This window comes from Gobius niger, assembly GCF_951799975.1.
Source record: "Gobius niger genome assembly, chromosome: 21".
NCBI lineage: Eukaryota > Metazoa > Chordata > Actinopteri > Gobiiformes > Gobiidae > Gobius > Gobius niger.
In genome coordinates this window covers 7,478,392-7,496,604 of record NC_136872.1, presented here as the reverse complement: position 1 = coordinate 7,496,604, position 18,213 = coordinate 7,478,392, and the positions used below count along the sequence as shown (strand labels likewise).

The following is an 18,213-nucleotide window of genomic DNA, read 5'->3' as shown; positions in this document are numbered from 1 at the left end:
CGATGTTCTTTTTTTAAATGATCATTTGGGGAGTTTATCATCGCGTTTGGTTTTCCTGTCGTAGACTAAGATGCACTTCGCTCTGGTTTGGACATTTGGAACTGAAACTAAGAAATGGGGGTTAAGAGTAACTAATATATTTGGTGTTGAATCCTTCTCTAGCTTTATTAGGAGTTTTTCCTCTTATTTGCGATTCCTGGTGGTACAATGGTGTATCATGTTGTGGTGGGACAAGTCTGATGTGTGGTTATAAAAGATATAATAAAATGTGATATGCCAAAGGAGCTGCTTTGGGTTCTTTTCTTTTCTTTGAGTTTGTGACTGATGAGTGAATTGCCTCTTGTATGTGTGAGATTCACGCCAAAGCAACAACCAGCTACAGGTTTGCAAAAAAAGTCCTGTCACCAGTGATAGAACAGAAACTGCAACAATATTAATAAAAGTAAAGATGGGACTTTCGCGTCTTAAGTTAAAATGGCTGAAGACAGAAATCACCCTAAAAAAACTCTCAATAAATCACTTTATTTATAATAGTATTATTTCACCATGTCAGTCAGATTGGATGTTCATGAGCTAAGGTCACATTACATTTATTAAGGCAACCAGTCAACAATAAAACACAGACACAGGGTGATGTCAGAGGCATGATGTGAACATGAAGGGGTCGGCTGTGGATGAGATGATTTGAAACAAGTGCATTGCAAGTGCATTACTGCATATTAGCGCAACATAAAGTGGGCTCTCGGCCTCTGCAAATCAAAGTAGTGCATGTCTACAACCAAAGACCAAACGTAAAGTAATCTCTGGCTTCTATGGCTTTAATGACCCGACAGCATCCTCATAAAGTTCACGTGTGCGCGTAGCAGCGTCTAACCTTGGAATCTCAGCAGCTCCGAGAGGGAATGAGTCTGAAAACGCTGGGACAGAGTCTCGGCCTGTTTTAGTTCTGGGACATCTTGCGGATCATGTAGTTGAGGATTCCTCCGTTGTGGAAATAGGTCAGTTCAACGTCTGTGTCGAATCTCATCAGCACTTGGAATGTTTTACCCGTGTCCAGCTGCAGTAAATAAGCCACGTTTGAATTATTTCTGTGAAACAAACCCAAGTTAAATGACAGCAAAGAGCATCACCTTGATATCGATCTTCATTCTTGGCGTGAGCTTGTCTGGAATGACGACAGTGTATCTCTCCCTCCCGGTGAGGCCCAGGCTGTCGGCGGTGTCTCCGGGCAGGTACTCCAGAGGGATCACCCCCATCCCCACCAGGTTACTGCGGTGGATACGCTCGTAACTCTCCGCCAGCACCGCCTTGATCCCCTACAAGCAAAACCACAGCACAGTCGAGTCTAGATACAGGGGGTTCATTACGCTACAGTCGCCTGCTATTATCATATCCATTTGTTTTCTATTAGCAGACTACATAAAAACACCAAAAATACATTATGCCTTTGTGGTTTGTGTTAATCCTCAAGTCTATCCTGTTAATCCTTGCTCATTGTGCATATTTCTACTATTGTGTAAGTTTTTGTGCTTTCTTTGTACTTTGTTTTTTGCAGTACATTTCTGACCAGTCAAGTATCACCTTTTATCTCTTAAACTTTTTGCTGCCGTTCTGCATTTTAGGTCCTTTAAGTTTATTTATTTTTTTGTTACACATTGTGACGGGGCAGAAATTTGGCAAGAACACTACTCTTTCAGATAAACCTGTTTCAGTATTGCACAGATCTAATTTTCAGGAGTTGTGTTTCTTTGTTTTGCTTTTCTGCAATAAAATGTACACACAATGTATGTCTGTCAAAGCAGATCTTTGACAATGCAATATTGGAAAACGGACTCCACAGAATCTACCATCGACCCCTGACCCCCTCACAGTACACGGTGCACACATGAATACTCACTCACCAGTAAAAATGGCCCCTTCGCCGCCCAGTCTCGTGAGCTTCCTGATCCATACTCTTTCCCGGCTAATACTAGCAGAGGAACCCCAGACTGTTGGTATCGATGAGCTGTGTCGAACACATCCATCTGTAATGACAGCTCTAGTTTAGGCCACACGCTCATTAGTACACGCAGATATTAGCATCACGGAGCTCACCGTCTCTCCTGTGGGCAGGTGGATGGTCTGAGGGGCCTGTTTGTTTAGGAATTTGTTAAACAGTCGGATGTTGGCGAAGGTTCCTCTGGCCATGATGGCGTCGTTCCCTCGCCTGGAGCCGTACGAGTTGAACTCACGTGGGGTCAGTCTGTTGGGAAGGTCATAATCCAGAAATGTAGATTTAATGCCAGTTTGAATCAAATGTAAGACTTTTTGTCCCAGTTCACTGAATGGCTTTTAAGAACATGCTTTACTGACCCTCTGCTGGTGAGGTATCGCGCTGCGGGGCTGTTCCTGGCGATGTTTCCTGCCGGAGAGATGTGGTCTGTGGTGACAGAATCTCCAAAGTTCAGCAGCACGTGGGCGTTGATGATGGACCTGGGCGGCTCCAGCTCCATAGTCTAAAGACACACAAAGGAAGCACGATTCGCCTTAAATAGACATTGCTTTTGGTGCTTTGTAGGACCACTACTGCGACTGAAGTGAGACACTGCAGAGGAACAGGGAAGATTATTTAGAGATGTCCATTTGAAACCTTTGCTGTAGATCCCTGACATAAACATGAGGGAAATGTATTGCATGATTTATCTCAATTTATGGTTATATAGAAAAATGATGGATACCTTTAATTTTTTAAGATAACTATTAGTGAAATGGAGACATTTTTTGGGCGATCCAAAACTCAATAAATATGACCACGAATTTGATATTTAAACACCCCTTAAAAATAAACTTCAAATATTGTAGTGTTACTGTGTCTGAAGTGGAGGTTGTAATTTTGTATTTACCAAACCCTCGAAGAACGGAGGCGACTTGATGTAGGTGGAGCTGGGGTCCCAGGTGTAAAGCTTATCCGACGGAGCGACCAGAGCATTCCAGCGCTCGTTGACGTTCTGTAACGGCAAATACAACATGTCAGCCATCATTTTTCCTTCCAAACACAGCCACAGTTTACGTCGACCAACCTCGATCTTCTCATAGACCTCTTTGAACATGGATGGAATGACAAAGGTTCTCTCCACAGCCTGGATCTCCTCTCGCGTTGGCCAGATGTCTCTTAGATAAACCTCCTTGCCTTCATTGTTAATAGCTAAAACATAAGACGCAAACGAATGAGGAAAAGGAATATTACTATAAAAGTAGAGATAGTACTTCTATCTCCTGGCTCACCTATGGGCTGCGTCTCGAAGTCTATCCTAACGGTGCCGGCGATAGCGTACGCGATGACCAGCGGAGGCGAGGCCAGGTAGTTGGCTCTGGTGTTGGGGTGAACTCGCCCTTCGAAGTTCCTGTTACCGGAGAGGACACCGGCGGCCACCAGGTCCCCCTACGACACACAGCAGTGACCGTCAGCTTTTCTACTGGTGCAGAAGTCCAAACGTACAGCGATGGGGAAAAGGGGGTTTATATTCGTACATTAACATATGCACCCAACACACGGACGCCGCGCGTTCATGGCACCAAAATCTGTGATTAATGCAATGAACGCTTGTGGTTGGTTGGTGACAGTTTAGCTCAGTCAGTGGAACATGCAATTTGGGATGCAGAGGTCGTGGGTTCCAATCTCACTGACACAAACAACACATACTACAGACCTGGTTCTGCAGGAGGGAGATTTTTAATGCCCTGTAACTTAACCACTTCAGCCCAGTCTTAACTTCATGGACGTGCACAGTTAATTTAGCTGAGATTAATCACATGTAAAGACTGCTGTTAAGAGATGGCAGTAGCTCAGTGAGTCCTGAGGTCAGATCAAACTCTTACTGATTGCATTTCTGATGAGCTAAATGTCAATAAAAAAGTCCCTACAATTGTCAGAGACAATTGGAAAAAAGCATGAATGGGCAGTTTGCATGCATCCAATATAAAATGGCTCAACAGCACCCCCTTTAAGTGGACTGGACCTCTATGGAAATGGATGTCGGCCAATGGAACATGGTACAGTGATGGGTAACATCAGGGCTAACCAAAAACTGAATAGGGGCGTCCAAAAAACATTTTTACTGCCCTTGTATTTTAAGGCAAAGAGCACATTGTACATTTCCTGCATCTTGGAGGAGCTCAGGTCCACAGAGCTCACATTTGAGTCACAGCAGCACAACCTTGGCAACAGAAACTCATTGCCCTCATAACATTACTTTGACTGATGTGGTTCAAAGTTGGCACAAATGTTCTCTGTGTAGCCCTGATCATAAACATGACCCCTGTAGTGAGCCCCTACATGGTTTACCTTCATATTCTAGCTGTCAGTAGCTGTAATATATGAAGATAAAACATATATTCCTGCTACATCATATTTCAAATGATGTGGGTGAGGTCAGAGAAAACAAAACCAGTGAGGTCTCTGACGTTACAAGCCGAGGTCGCGGTGGCGTTTGGTGACTGCATGTGCAGGACGAGAGCGAGACAGTGGTCGGGACAGAGAGTGTTGCACAACAGTTTAAGATTTGTGGATAATTCAAGCTCATTGCAATAAATAAAGAAGAACCTGTGATATGGCCTCCACCACTGGTTCAGGAAGTGGTCCACTGTTTCCTATACAGGTCATACAGCCATAGCCCACGACTTCAAATCTGAAACAGAGACAGAAAAGAATCAGAGGAATGTACAGTATGTACTGTATACAACCCAAAGATGGTTTTAAAATCCTACCCGAGCTGAAAGAGGTAGTCCATGACCCCGCTCTCCTTCAGGTAGTATGTGACCACTCCACTGCCCGGCGACAAGCTGGTCTTAATGTAGGGCTTCACACTCAGGCCGTGCTCAACCGCCTTTTTGGCCAGCAGTCCTGTACAAGAAGGACAGTTTTACTCTGCTAAAGACTACACTTATATTTGATTCATCTAAAGATTGTCCATATCTATAACTGACTATGTTTCACAGAAGAATAGAGTTTTAGCTTACATCACTACATGTTCAGATTACAAAGGTGTCTTACTTTACTTAATTAAGAAGCAGTTATTTTGCCTGTTTAAAAGCGTAAAACAGACAAAGGCCCCACCCACCTGCCCCGAGCATGACGGAGGGGTTGCTAGTGTTGGTGCAGCTGGTGATGGCCGAGATCACCACAGACCCGTGACTCAGCTCGTACTTATTCCCATTATACTCAAAGGGCACCACGGCGTCGTGGCTCTTCGGGTCAATCTGGAAACCTTTGAACCCTTGCTGAAAACGACAGAGCAAACAGCGTAAGCCATCTCAGACTTGAACGTGTTTACAAGACCATTAGCACCAACCTTTGCTCCCAGACAGCTCTCAAAGTCACTCTTCATGTCAGAGACAGAAATCCTGTCCTGGGGTCTCTTCGGGCCGCTGCAGCAGGGAACCACTTCAGTGAGATCCAACTCCACAACCTACAAAGTGGAAAAATGCAAACCAGACAAAGATGTGCTTCATTACACACAAACCAAAAGCATTGTAAAGCTGTTCACGGTGATAAGAAGTGCTGTAGAAATGTATTGCATCTACACATTCTGACAATAATAACTTTTCATAATCTGTGACGAGCAGAGCAGTGATTCCCATCATTTCTAGGAACATGGTTTGCAACACCAAGAGTCAGGAGCTTTGTCAGAAAAAGCAGTGAGAGACATAAATCCTTAACAGCTGTTCACATGCTTTCACTCACCTGAGTAAAGTCTGGGTCCTGGGAGACGTCAGTGTAGTCTCTGAACATGGATACAGACTTCAGGTACTTGGTAATGTAGTCCAACTTGTCCTCTTCACGACCTGCACACCAACACAAACACACAAACTACAGTTAGGAAATTAGACCGTAAAATTGACGAAATGCAGATGTTTCATGAGCTACGGTAATACACAGTGACATAGTACAAGAGTAAGTAGAAGGATATGAACACTTCCGGAGCCCACTGTGGATGTGACTGGACTCTTACCCGTCTGTTTGAGGTACTGCATGCTGACCTCGTCCACAGGGAAGAAAGCGGCAGTCGCTCCGTACTCGGGACACATGTTAGCGATGGTGGCTCTATCAGCGATGGACAACTGCGCCACGCCAGGTCCGAAGAACTCCACGAACTTCCCCACCACTCCGACCTGACGCAGGTGCTGAAACCACACTTTGTTCTTAGCTTCAGGAAGAGCACAAATGTGGCGTTTAGTGTGAAATACCTTAGTCACAGTGAGGACGATGTCAGTGGAGGTGATGAGTTTGTCGGGGGTCCCAAACAGCTTGTAGCCCACCACTTCAGGCAGGACCATGCTGATGGGCTGACCCAGCATCACAGCCTCGGCTTCGATACCACCGACACCTGCCATGGTTAAGAGGAAAGACACGACACAAGAGGAATTAATGCTGGGCTATCTCCATGGAGACCAGATGGTGATACCCCGCTCCCTGTAAAGCTGTTTTTGAGGTATTTTTCATTATTAAAAAAACATAAATATTCTTCAATATACCTTTAAACTAAACTAAACTGAACTAAAAATACAAAAAGCTGCATCTCACCCCAGCCCAGGACCCCCAGGCCGTCGATCATGGTGGTGTGTGAGTCTGTGCCCACCAGGCTGTCCGGGTACAGGTAGCCCTCGTAGTTGAACACGACTCGGGCCAAGTATTCAAGGTTGACCTGGTGGACTATTCCGGAACCAGGAGGAATGATGCGCATGTTCCTGAAGGCTTTAGAGCCCCACTGGGAGAGACCAGGCACAGACGTAAGATACAGGTAAGGTGGGACAAGGTAAGACACGGGAAGCTCACCTTTAAAAACTGGAATCTTTCTTTGTTGCGATCAAACTCCAAATCTTGATTTTTCTGTAAACTATCAGATCTGGAAAATAACACAAACGTTAAATGAAGGGTGAATTAAAAAAGTAATGAAATAAAATAATGGTCTGTCACGCCTGTTGTACACAATGAATGGCAAAATTACATTAAAGTGTAATTAGAAAGTAAATTCAATAATATATAGCATTTTCTTTGGTCCATCGAATGTAGAGTGAATGAATAATGACTGCAGTACTTTGAGAAACAAAGGACACAGGCTGATGAAGTAGCTGAAGCCGTTATTTATGAGTCTGCAGTCCTTTATAATATATCCAGCCCGCAACCCGCCGGGGGGGCTGAATTTCGGCTCTCGACCCAAATGACTTTGACACCCCTGCTATAAGGTGTGGTGGTAAAACATGTATAACGAAGACGTACTTCCTGTTAAAGTCCACCTGAATGGAGTGATCGATCACAAGGTCGGCCGGGCACACGGGGTTAATCTTCTCTGGATCTCCCCCGAGTTTCATCACCGCGTCACGCATGGCGGCAAAGTCCACCACCGCGGGGACGCCTCTGCGGACAAACACAGCACAGGGTAGGGTCATGTGTTCCAACTGCTACCAGCTAAGTTACAGTTAAAGAAGCAGCCTCACTTTCATAACAACAGCTACCATAATAAATGTGACATTATTAAAAAGATATGACTTTGTTTGCTACGTTTCACTTAAGCATAAATAAAAGTCTTACGTGAAGTCCTGCAGTATAACTCGTGCCGGCCTGAACGGCACCTCCACGATCTGCGTTTGGGTGACCTTCCAGTTGAGGATGCTCTCCACATCGGAGCGTTTGACCAGGAACTCATCGCAGTTCCTCACCGCGGACTCCAGCAGCACTCGGATGGAGAAGGGCAGGCGCTCTGCACACAGGGTTAGACTTTGGTGAGAAACTTATGTGCCAGAGGACAGAAATGACTCTTGTGACGACAGCGAATGCGTGGTGTCATCAAAGCTAAAGGCGGTCGAGTAAAACATTACAATGTGGGGCTGGGCACCGTTAAACGATACCAGTATGGCATCGAAAAAAAGTTCAGGTACAACTGGTATCGAAAAAATGTAAGTATTGAAAGCAGGTTCCAAAAAAATCTTTGGATCTAAGTTTTGATGCTGTTGGTCCAGGGACAGCTTTAAGGGACTAGATGCATGTTGGTCATTTTATACTCACTACTGCCACCTCAGGTCTGACGCGTAACTGCAGTCTCTATATTAAGCTCGTGCATGACGGCACTTCGGACCCGAAGTAACAACTTTTTGAATGACAGTGGCATTTTAGAGGCAGTTGTGGTGAACAGGTCTGGGCTCATTCTACACATTAGGACATGGCTGGAACATGTAGGGGGAGGAAAATACTACTACTACTTTTAACATTTTCATAATCCGTGTAGTCTCTTTAAAGAGTGTTAAAGAGTGTTGTTTCAGCTCAAATAAATGATTTTTACCCTCTACATCTAAAAAAAAAAAAAGAAGAAAAATCCCAATGTTTGGGAACTAAACATATTTTTTCTAAAAAAAAAAATCTCATTATCCCATTATTTCCGCCTCATTTTTATGACTAATACTTTCCCTATTTCCCCACCCATTTCTTCACGATTTCTTCTCAATTTTCCCCCTATTTTCCCCATTTAATTCCCAAATTATACCCCACTCTCCACACATTTCCTGACATTGGAGATTAACCCGATACTGTAAAATTTGCAGATCTTCCACATGTTATTGTTCTTTTTTCTGGTTCTAGACAGTGTTAATTTTGACATATTTACACATATACACATATTTTTAATTTAGTTTTAGTCTTAGTCTTTTGACGAAAATGTAATGTAAAATGTAGTCGGCTAAAATTGCAAGTAAATTTAGACGACTAACTTTAAGACAAATTTAGTCGACTTTGCATTAATAACATATTATAATATTCATCATAAACATATTAAATCTTGTTCCTTTGCTTCATGGAGCTGCTCCCACATGAACAAAGCTCAGAGCTGATCCTTTGGCAGAGAATTTACATGATCTGAAGCTCTTTCAGACGCTCAATAGAAGTTTGGATGATTTTAGTCTCTCCCTTTCATTTTTATTTAGTCTTATTTTAGTCGACTAAAATATCGGGACATTTTAGTCATAGTTTTAGTCTCGTGAGAAACTTTAAATTCAGTTTCAGTCCAATTTTAGTCAGCAGAAATATCACTGACTAAAATTAAGACTAAACATTTAAGTCGACGAAATTAACACTGGTTCAAGATGACAAATATTCTCGTATAAGTATCGGAAAAGTATTGTTCAGGTATTGGTATTGTTAAAGTACTGGTATATATATATATTTTTATACGATATCCAGCCTTTTAAGAATGCAACCCTTTTTTTTCCATTTTCGGCAGCAACTTTCGGGGGCCATGGCTGTGTATCTCCGTTTCCATTGAAAGTATTAAGACGAAACAAAAACGGCACCGGTGAACTAAAAACATTATTATTGTCAGTTGAACCAACACATGTGGCTTTCATGTTTGGTGGTTTCACAATCCAAAACATACGTAACAACATAAAAACATAAAACCCTTACCATATCTGGGGTCTGCTAACTTGGTCAGGTTATAAAAGCGTTGGTCCGGCGTGCTCGGGTCCAAAGGCTCCACCAAATGTTGAAAGGGGTTCTTCGACGCCTCGGACATCCTCCTCTATTGCCGATATCTAAAGCAAATACAAAACAATATGTTATCATCACCCATCAAAATGTAACTTGCAATAATGGGAAACAACACAAGCAGATCACGTGACATCAGCACAGCAGCAGTTAGCCAATCAGCCTTTCCCCCTCAGTGGGGGGAACCAAAGGATTTGCTTTGCAGAGTGCATGCATGGGGCTAAGGGTCACCCAAGGCTTGGCTCATATTCTACCAACGCCTTACGTAACTAAATCCACGGGCAGCAGGGTGAAATTAAAGTAAGTGAGGTGTTGCAATCTCCACATGCTGTGCTTTGAGGCTGATGACCATGTAACGCATCCAAGTACATAGAAGAAAAGATATATGTGCTAAAGGTCACATGACAAAAAATACTTCCTGGAAAGCAACAAAGCTTATTCCTCGAATGGACCACAAAACCAAACGCCTTTTCTCCAAGTGTTGTCTTGAATATACTTAAACCATGCACAATGTAATACTGTACTGTAGTGCCATGTTTCATATTATTATTAGCTAATAGCCTGCTAATGTTGACATTTTATTACCTTTCTGTGTTATGCAAGCATTAACAGGCAAATCCCAGCCGACCTTACGTACAATAAACTACAGAACACCAATTTGTTTAAGAGTATTATGCAAAATTAAAAGTACATTTATTTTATTTAGCATCTTACTGATTTATGTGTCCTTAGAACTCACTTCCTTACTAGATGTCAGCTAGCATTAGCAACTTCTTCCCTGTCAACACGCATATAAATCGGATTTTGTAGCAATACTTTGTGAAAACAACAGCTAAGCATTACGGCAAAGCAAAGAATACTTGAAAACAGTAAAAAGAATATAGCATAAAGTCACAAATGTGTCAGAAAACAGCTAAGTGCGCAGCTTATTGACTAATCCAGTCTTTGGAGCTGCACGCGCTAAACTGCGGCGTAAATCACGCACGTGCCGCTGATTAATATGGCGCGTGTGTGAAGTGATAAATATGAAAAACGTGTCGGTTTGGTGAACTTACATGATGGATAGAAGACTGACACCACGGACAAGGACCTACTAAACACTGCTGTCAGCCAGAGCCCCTGCGTCACCGGAAGAAACACACACGTGCACTTCCGGCTTCCTTCAAAATAAACTACTCACATGTTATAACCAAAAGTCTGGAAACAAAATGTAAAATTGAGGTATTAATTGAGGTGACTGTTAAACCTCTTAACCCCCGCCTGAACCGAGCATGTTTTCTCCCGTTCGGCTTTACCCAAATCTAAAGGTTTCTTGGGGGGAAAAGTCGTAAAAAAGCGACAAAAATGAGACATAAATGCGGATGAAAACGCGACAATATGACTAAAAAAGCAACTAAAAATGAAACAAACAATTACAAAAAAGCAACAAAAAGGTGGCAAAAGTCATGGCTCTCAAATCAGGCGTCACTCTGGCCTATAGGCTGCAACCTTCTAGATTTGGGTAAAGCCGAACTGGAGAAAATGTGCTCAGTTCAAGTGGGGGTTAAGTGGTTAATGCGGAGATGAGCTCAGTGTATGATTAGGTAATCCACTAGGTGGCAGTGTTGTTGCAGCTGTAGCTAGTATCCCGTATGAGATATTTGCATATCATTCATCTGTCATATGCCTTAATACATCTATGGCCTGTGTATGAAATGAGAGACACAATTTCTTATTAAGAAACGTTTTACCACAAACACCCATCATACATAAATGTATAGTCACTGTAGGCATATAGGCAATCACATGTATGTCTATTTGACATATAATTTATCTTAAAGGCCTTGTATACTTTTTTTCTGTTTACAAATAATGGACAAAAAAAAAGCCAAACTCTTGACACATTTTTAACATCCCACTTCTTCACAGGGATAAGTCTTTTAAGCATGTTTCACAACTTTCAGGGAGCAAATCAGGAGCTTTACGTCACAGGAATGTGAAACACATTAACTAACCTCCAAGTTCACGGGTGATAAAAAGGCATATAGAAAAAAGAAGAAGAAGAAAAAAGCAATGAGTGGAGGACCTTTAATTACACCATATTGAATGGTGGTGAACAGCAGAGCCACTTGAGCAAGGGCATATTAAAGCTCTTCCCTTTAAAATGTGATTACATGAATGAGCTGTATGATGAATCCCAATCATCCAAAAGAGGTGTGCATTTTGGACCTCCAAGGAACAAAGAATTAAAAAACTAGAGGTGCTCTTATAAATAAAAATACAAAAACCAAGGCCCTCTCTGGTAAATGCATCAGGATGAAGCGCGTCAGAACATGGTTGGTCCATAGGAACACGTCACACAGAATAAAGCCATAAACAACCCCAGAGAGTGGTTTGGTGTCATCTCTGATTCCTTGTTGCACTCAGGCCTGCAGAGCTGTTGGTCTGGTCATCACACTGGGGTCTGTTTCGTGGCGTGTGACAGAAGCAGAGTGGACGGGGAGCAGGTGCCTGTGTGTCTGACTCTGCAGTGAAGGTGACAGACTGACAGACAGCTCTGTCTGCTCTCGTGACTCGGTGATATTTTCCATTCTGTACCCTGTCTGCAGCTGACACTGTCTACATGCACATTCATGCCATGGCATGACCTCATACAAGAAGCTGGGTTCTAACCGGCCCATGTGATTGGTTGCCTGCAGCGTAGAGGGAGGTTCTCTGCAGTGGCGTTGTGCTAGTTGAATGTCTAGACAGCAAATGCCATTACACAGGAGAAATGTGCAAAGAGCACTTTGTATATAGTAGCACTTTGATCTCCTACAAAAGACATGTTCAAAGCACATGTTCATAGTGGCCAGTCTATTGAAGAGAATAAAACGACAACATAGAGAAATGCTGTGTTGTGTGTCCCTTCATTGTGGGATGTGTATCCGTTTTTCACGTTCACAGGTGATACTCCGGCGCTGGCCTTGGTGCTGGAGGGGGGGCTGTGTGCTCATTCATGCACACAGACTCGGATTCACATCTCTGCTGTGCACGGCTGCGTTCTGTGTCCTATTAAAACCACTGCACGTGACTCATGCAGAGGCGCAGCAAACAGCTCTTGTTATGTCATCTTCACTTGTAAACAAACGCTTATCGACTCTACATTCACTTATTTGATCATCCAAGACCGGCTGCACACGTGTCAGCTCAATTCATGTTCTGTTTTTGTGGAGCCACTGTTTTGTTCTCCCTCCGATCAGTTCCACCTGCAGCACCAAGTGGAACTGACTGACGGTAATGGCACCCTCCACGCTCCATTGAACCGATAGTTAAAGGTGCATTATGCAACTCTTTATGTTAAAAAAAAGTTCAAATATTAGTGCTTATGATATTTCAGTTCAGTTCTGTTTATTACCTTTATGGACAGAATTTCCAGACCAGAGGGTGTCCTGTTTGGGAACCTCAGGATCTCATCTCTGTTGTTTGCAGATGATGTTGTTCTGTTGGCTTCATCAAATCAGGACCTTCAGCGTGTACTGTGGGCATGAAGGGGCCGGGATGAGGATCAGCACCTCCAAATCCACGGCCATGGTTCTCCACCGGAAAAAATGTGGCTTCCCCTCTCAAGGTCGGTGGAGAGTCCTTGAGTTTAAGTATCTCGGGGTTGTGTTCACGGATGGAGCGTGAGATCGATAGACGGATCGGTGCAGCGTCAAAACTCTCTGTTTACCTTTGGTCATGAGATCTGGGTAGTGACCGAAAGGACAAGATCGCAGATACAAGCCCCAAAATGGGTTTCCTTCGTGGGGTGGCTGGAGCTCAGTTACCCGGGAGGAGCTCGGAGTAGAGTCGCTGCTCCTTCACGTCGAAATGAGCCAGCTGAGGTGACTCGGGCATCTGTTTCAGGCCGGTCCTATTGGGAAGAGGCCTCTGGATAAAGTGGAAGAAAATGGATGGATGGATGGATGGAGGTGATCCAGTGGCAGTATGGGCGGTTAGACTCGCACCTTTGCTCCACACCCCGGTGGCCTCTATGACGCTTTAGGATCACTTTTATTGGAGTGTTTTTTTGGGGGGGTTTCTGGTAGGTTTTCTGGGATGTATTCGTAACCACGGAAATAGTGAAACCCTACCAGAAACCTTAAAACAATTGGTCCTGAAACACCATAGAAAGACGCCATGTTAGGACTAAGAACCTAAAGGGCAGGGTTCAGTTACTATTATCTCAAAACATTGGGGGGGGGAAAAGGAGAAAGTACACTGTGTTTTATGCTTCAAAAACTTTGCAATTGGTTTGAGAAAATGCGCTCGGTTCAGGTGAGGTTGAGGAGATTAATGGAATAAAAAATATCGTTACATTCGGCTGCCTTTTTGCACAGGCGTGAACAATCACGTCTAAATCTGAGGACATCCATGTCAGATGATGTAAATCAGATCATGCTGTTTACATGCCACTTCAGTATTCTTCCGAGAACTCTAAAAATCAAATCATGATGAACATAGCCACTGTTTGCAGACATAAAATAATAATCTGATGTGGCTTTTAGCGTAAGCATCATGAGCTATTCATTACAAAAGCCAGTTTCCCCAGCCCGTGTGTGCATGAAGCGAAGGCCTATACATTATGTGCCAAGTCTGTGACACCTCTGCCTGAAATAACAAATGATTTGCACTTACTTAACCATGCAGAGATCACTTTCTCCAACCCACTCACGCACTATTGTTGGATGGATAACAGGTGCGTTATTCCATCCACAAATGATGCCTGTTTGTCTCGTTGTAACTGTTGTTTCAGACCAAAGACGTGACGACTGTGTGCACGAGATCGAGATCAAACCGAGCATGTCCGGACTGTCCCCACTCCCCTGTCCGTCTTTGTCTGATTAACTGGGTTTGCGATATTCCGGTGCCATTTGAGACAAGCACCATCCGTCTTCTCTCCAATTATACCCCGGGCAGTCCCCCATTGTTGGCCGCGGTCCAGGAGCTTCATAATTGAATCAGATGCCCCGCCTACAGAGCTGAGGATGTGCAAGTGCATGAAGCTGCATGAGCTAAATTGCAGAAGCCACAGCCTCCTTTTTTTGACCCCAGTTTCCCCCCGTTAATTCAGGGGTGTGGGCCAAGTGGGGTCACTCCAAAAGGCCAGAGCTCCTGATCAGTTTAACCAATCAGATGAACCAGCTGGAAACCCCCCACTCGGAGGCTTTCTCTGCCCCGGCCCTGCAGCCTGTGTGACCAATTCAAGGGTCCAACCCCCCAACCCGATATACACATAACCATCCCCCATGGTGCACCGTGATGGGGACAAAAGGCAGGTGCGTGGGTAGGTACTGATGTAAACAAAGTCAAAGGGCAATTTGGTGAAGGTGACATGTCCAAACGAAGGTATAATGAAATGATCACACTAATAAACGTCCTTATCTTGTGAAAAATGAGGTTGTGTGGGCCCCCCTTAGCCAAGGTAAATCATTCTGACCTTTACAACGTAAGGCTTAGAGGAAACAACGTTAGTAAAGGGCATTCATTTATTTACACAGGCAGGTAGTTACATTTACTCAAGTCACTTTTAGAGGAAATGGTGCTTCTTAGAGTCCTTTTATCGTACTGTACTTTTTACTTCTACTAGAGTAAAATTATAAATAAGCATCTGTGCTCTTACTTGAGCAAAAAAAATAGCTACTTTTTCCACTGTGAGTCAATATTTGAGTGGCAAATGCTTCATTTTGATAAAATAGATGTAGTTTCGTGCTCCTTGTTCCTGTTTTGAATTATTTTGTTTTTTTGTATATTTTCATGCCATTTTCTTGGAACTTTCTTTGCAAATATCACAGTTTCCACATGATTTTATGTTTTGTTTCACACAATTTATGGCGTCGTTGAAAATAAATCTGACTTTTTCGCTCAAGCAACATTTCCCCCCCCAAGTACAAGTAAGAGTAATTGTTTGGGCCACTACTTTTTTTTAATTTAATCTTGTAAATTATCTAAATTATTTCAAAGTAACGTTACTCTTACTTGAGTAAATATGTCGGCTGCTCTGCACTTCTGTTTATTTATGTTGTATGAGCACATTTCCACTCAGACCAGCGTTTTCTACATTAAAAGCGCCTACAGGTGCACCTCAAGGACATGTTTTCGGGCTCGTGTTATACAAGCCCCGCTCTATCGGCAGTGGCAGCTCGTTCATTCAGAGCCTAATCAAAGCAGTCAGTCGATATGTATCAGCCTGACCGTGGCAATGACCGTGAGGGGAACCACAGGTCACGGGCCAAAATAAAAGCGCATGGAGGAATGTGGAGCGCGTAGTTCACCTCATGTGTCAGAGGCAGAAAGGCTGCGTGAGGGAGAGCGTGCCCGCGAGAGTGACACGGGCCGAGCGCGTGCAGGGGTGTGTGTGTGCGTGTGTGTGTGTAGACTAGAGTCAGTGAGTGAGAGAGGAGACCCGGGAGACAGCGTCATCTGAGCGGACTGCTCTGCACTGGGCCACCGGACTACAGGCATATGCGCTCCGGCCGGACAGAGGCGGCAGTGTGTGGCCGGACAGAGGCGCACTGTGCTCGGTCTGGACTCTGCAGCAGCTCCCGGAGAGCGCGGCGGCTGCTGCTCCTCCTGCGCGCTGGAGCGGGGCAGACGGCTGAAGTGACACCGGGGGGGAGCAGCTGTTAAACGAGAGTAAAGAGTGTCGCGGAGGAAAACATGGCTTCTTCTCCCGTGCCCATCACTCCCGCGTCGATGGAAGGAGGGACCCCTTCCCCCGCGAACGACGAGCCCTCCACACCGCGACAGGTAGGCTGCTTGTCCCGTGTCCTCCGTCACGCACACACACGCGCACACGCCGCGACAGGTAGGCTGGGCTGCTTGTCCCGTGTGTCCTGTCACCGCAAGGACGCGCTGATGGTCACCAGCAGCTGCATGACGCAACGCGAACCCCGTTACCAGACGTGATTGGAATACCCTGATCATGTCTTAACGGGGATGCGCGTGAAGGTGGAGGACTTCACGTGCGCGCCCTGACTCAGCGGAACCACAGCTCTGTCAGAAACGCTCACATGTCTGCAGACAAACACTGTCGACGAGCTCTAAGTTTGAGTTTTTGGCTGCAGTGAAAGATGTTTGAATAACTACAAACTGGTCATGGGTGTGTGTATGTCAGCGTGCGTGATTGCGTCGTCATGCGTGCATTTGACAGAGACTGCAGAACTACATATATATTGTTGGAGACTGTTCTCTGACATTGAAGTGTGCAGCTCTGTGCGCGCGTCACATCTCTCACGTTGTTGTGCCTGTGTGGGCGTGTCTCATCCCATGGGACGCGCGATGCTGAATTTAGTGCAATGTCATGAAGTCCATGTAGTAGTAGAGGAGTAGTAGTAGCCTTGTAATAGTAGTAGTAGTGGAGGTAGTAAGCCTTTGTAGACATGTGGTGCTGACTCATACTTTGCAACTGTGTCTCTTATTTATTTCAGTCTTATTACAGGTTGTTGTGGGTAATAATAATAATAATAATAATAATAATAATAATAATAATAATAATAATAATAATAATAATAATAATAATAATGCATCGGTTTTATATAGCGCTTTTCTAGACACACAAAGACGCTTTACATTGCACTATTCATTCACTCCATACTTGGTAGTGGTAAGCTTAAATTAGCGTAATTGTGCACTTCCACAAATACATATTTTAACCTTTTACCCCCCGCCTTAACAATAACGAGTGCATTTTCCCCAGGTCGGCTTTTTATTATTATTTTTTTGACTGGCATCATCAGCAAAAAGAACGGGAAAGGTGGTCGTAGAAACTGAAGCAAAATCATTAATATAAATAATAAATAACAATGGTCCCAAAATTGAACCTTGTGGTGCACCATACTCCACGGAATTCCTTTTATATTCATGTTTTTTTTTACACTGGGCTTTACCCAAATCTAAAAGCTCCTCGACTGGAGATCAACAATGTAACGCCTCATTTGAAAGCTAAGACCAACAAAAATGATGGAAACTTTTCGTCACGTCGCCACACTTTTGTCATCATCTTTTGTTGTGTTTTTAATAATTTTTTCTATCATTTTTTGTTGTGTTTTTCTCACGTTTTTGTTGACTTTTCATCCTCTTTTTCTCGCTCTTTTGATGCTTTTCTTTTTAGCTTTTAGATTTGGGTAAAGTTCGGTTGAGGCGGGACTGGTGGCCCTAGAGCCAGTGGCCCTTCTGTGCTCTTCCAGAATGGACATATGGCCAGTCCGCCCCTGCCCTGGGGTAGACTGACAGAAGCGAGGCAACCAGTCTGCGCCATCGGCCCCTGCGACCACCACCACTCACTCACTCACTACATTCGCTAGGCTTCCTGGTGTTACCAAACGGTCTCCCATCCAAGTACCGACCAGGCCCTTCCCTGCTTAGCTTCCAAAGTCTGACGGGACTGGGCAGAGCAAAGGCGGTATGAACACCAATTCTGAGTATAGCCCCATAGTACTGGGTATGCACTTGGCTTGTGTTTTTGCAGATGCCTCCAAGCAGCGCATTGGTGTGTTGTGGAAGTAAATGTCCAGACTGATGCCTCCATAACAGGTGTGCGGCTTGTGTCATGGCGTTTACCCGTGGATTAGGTGACAGCAACACCGCCAAAAGTGCTGCTTCTCAGAACTTGTTTTCATCATCCGAGGGCAGTGACGTGATCCATAGAGGTACGAGATCTCAGCATGGGACAGTATATGAAGCAGAGACAGCTGACC

General features: G+C 44.2%; 2 protein-coding genes across 2 annotated transcripts in view; one reads left to right on the top strand and one right to left on the bottom strand.

The window, feature by feature from the left end:
* Nucleotides 1–736: 736 nt before the first annotated feature.
* On the bottom strand, nucleotides 737–10,663 carry aco1 (aconitase 1, soluble). Its single transcript, XM_079580692.1, has 21 exons — nucleotides 10,570–10,663; nucleotides 9,434–9,561; nucleotides 7,571–7,739; nucleotides 7,259–7,396; nucleotides 6,815–6,884; nucleotides 6,563–6,746; nucleotides 6,226–6,365; nucleotides 5,991–6,162; nucleotides 5,723–5,823; nucleotides 5,331–5,447; nucleotides 5,100–5,259; nucleotides 4,747–4,882; nucleotides 4,583–4,667; nucleotides 3,265–3,421; nucleotides 3,060–3,184; nucleotides 2,883–2,987; nucleotides 2,353–2,495; nucleotides 2,095–2,242; nucleotides 1,902–2,024; nucleotides 1,131–1,316; nucleotides 737–1,057 (listed from the first exon to the last, which is right to left on the bottom strand). The coding sequence occupies exons 2-21, from the start codon at nucleotides 9,540–9,542 to the stop codon at nucleotides 941–943; spliced, it is 2,685 nt and encodes an 894-aa protein (XP_079436818.1). The 5' UTR covers nucleotides 9,543–9,561; nucleotides 10,570–10,663; the 3' UTR covers nucleotides 737–940.
* Nucleotides 10,664–16,117: 5,454 nt separating this feature from the next.
* ank2b (ankyrin 2b, neuronal) overlaps nucleotides 16,118–18,213 on the top strand; it is a 154,599-nt gene continuing 152,503 nt past the window's right edge. The window contains exon 1 of the mRNA XM_079579542.1: nucleotides 16,118–16,264. Coding sequence (XP_079435668.1) covers nucleotides 16,175–16,264 — 90 coding nt within the window. The 5' untranslated portion in view covers nucleotides 16,118–16,174. The remainder of the gene's footprint in view (nucleotides 16,265–18,213) is intronic.

What these genes read in the sequence shown, in the direction of transcription:
- aco1 (XM_079580692.1), bottom strand. Translation starts at nt 9,542, where the DNA reads ATGTCCGAGGCGTCGAAGAACCCCTTTCAACATTTGGTGGAGCCTTTG. An exon ending in AAAGATTCCAGTTTTTAAAG is followed by an intron (nt 6,747 to 6,814) that starts GTGAGCTTCCCG and finishes GGTCTCTCCCAG; the next exon opens with TGGGGCTCTAAAGCCTTCAG. An exon ending in GCAGTACCTCAAACAGACGG is followed by an intron (nt 5,824 to 5,990) that starts GTAAGAGTCCAG and finishes GTTGGTGTGCAG; the next exon opens with GTCGTGAAGAGGACAAGTTG.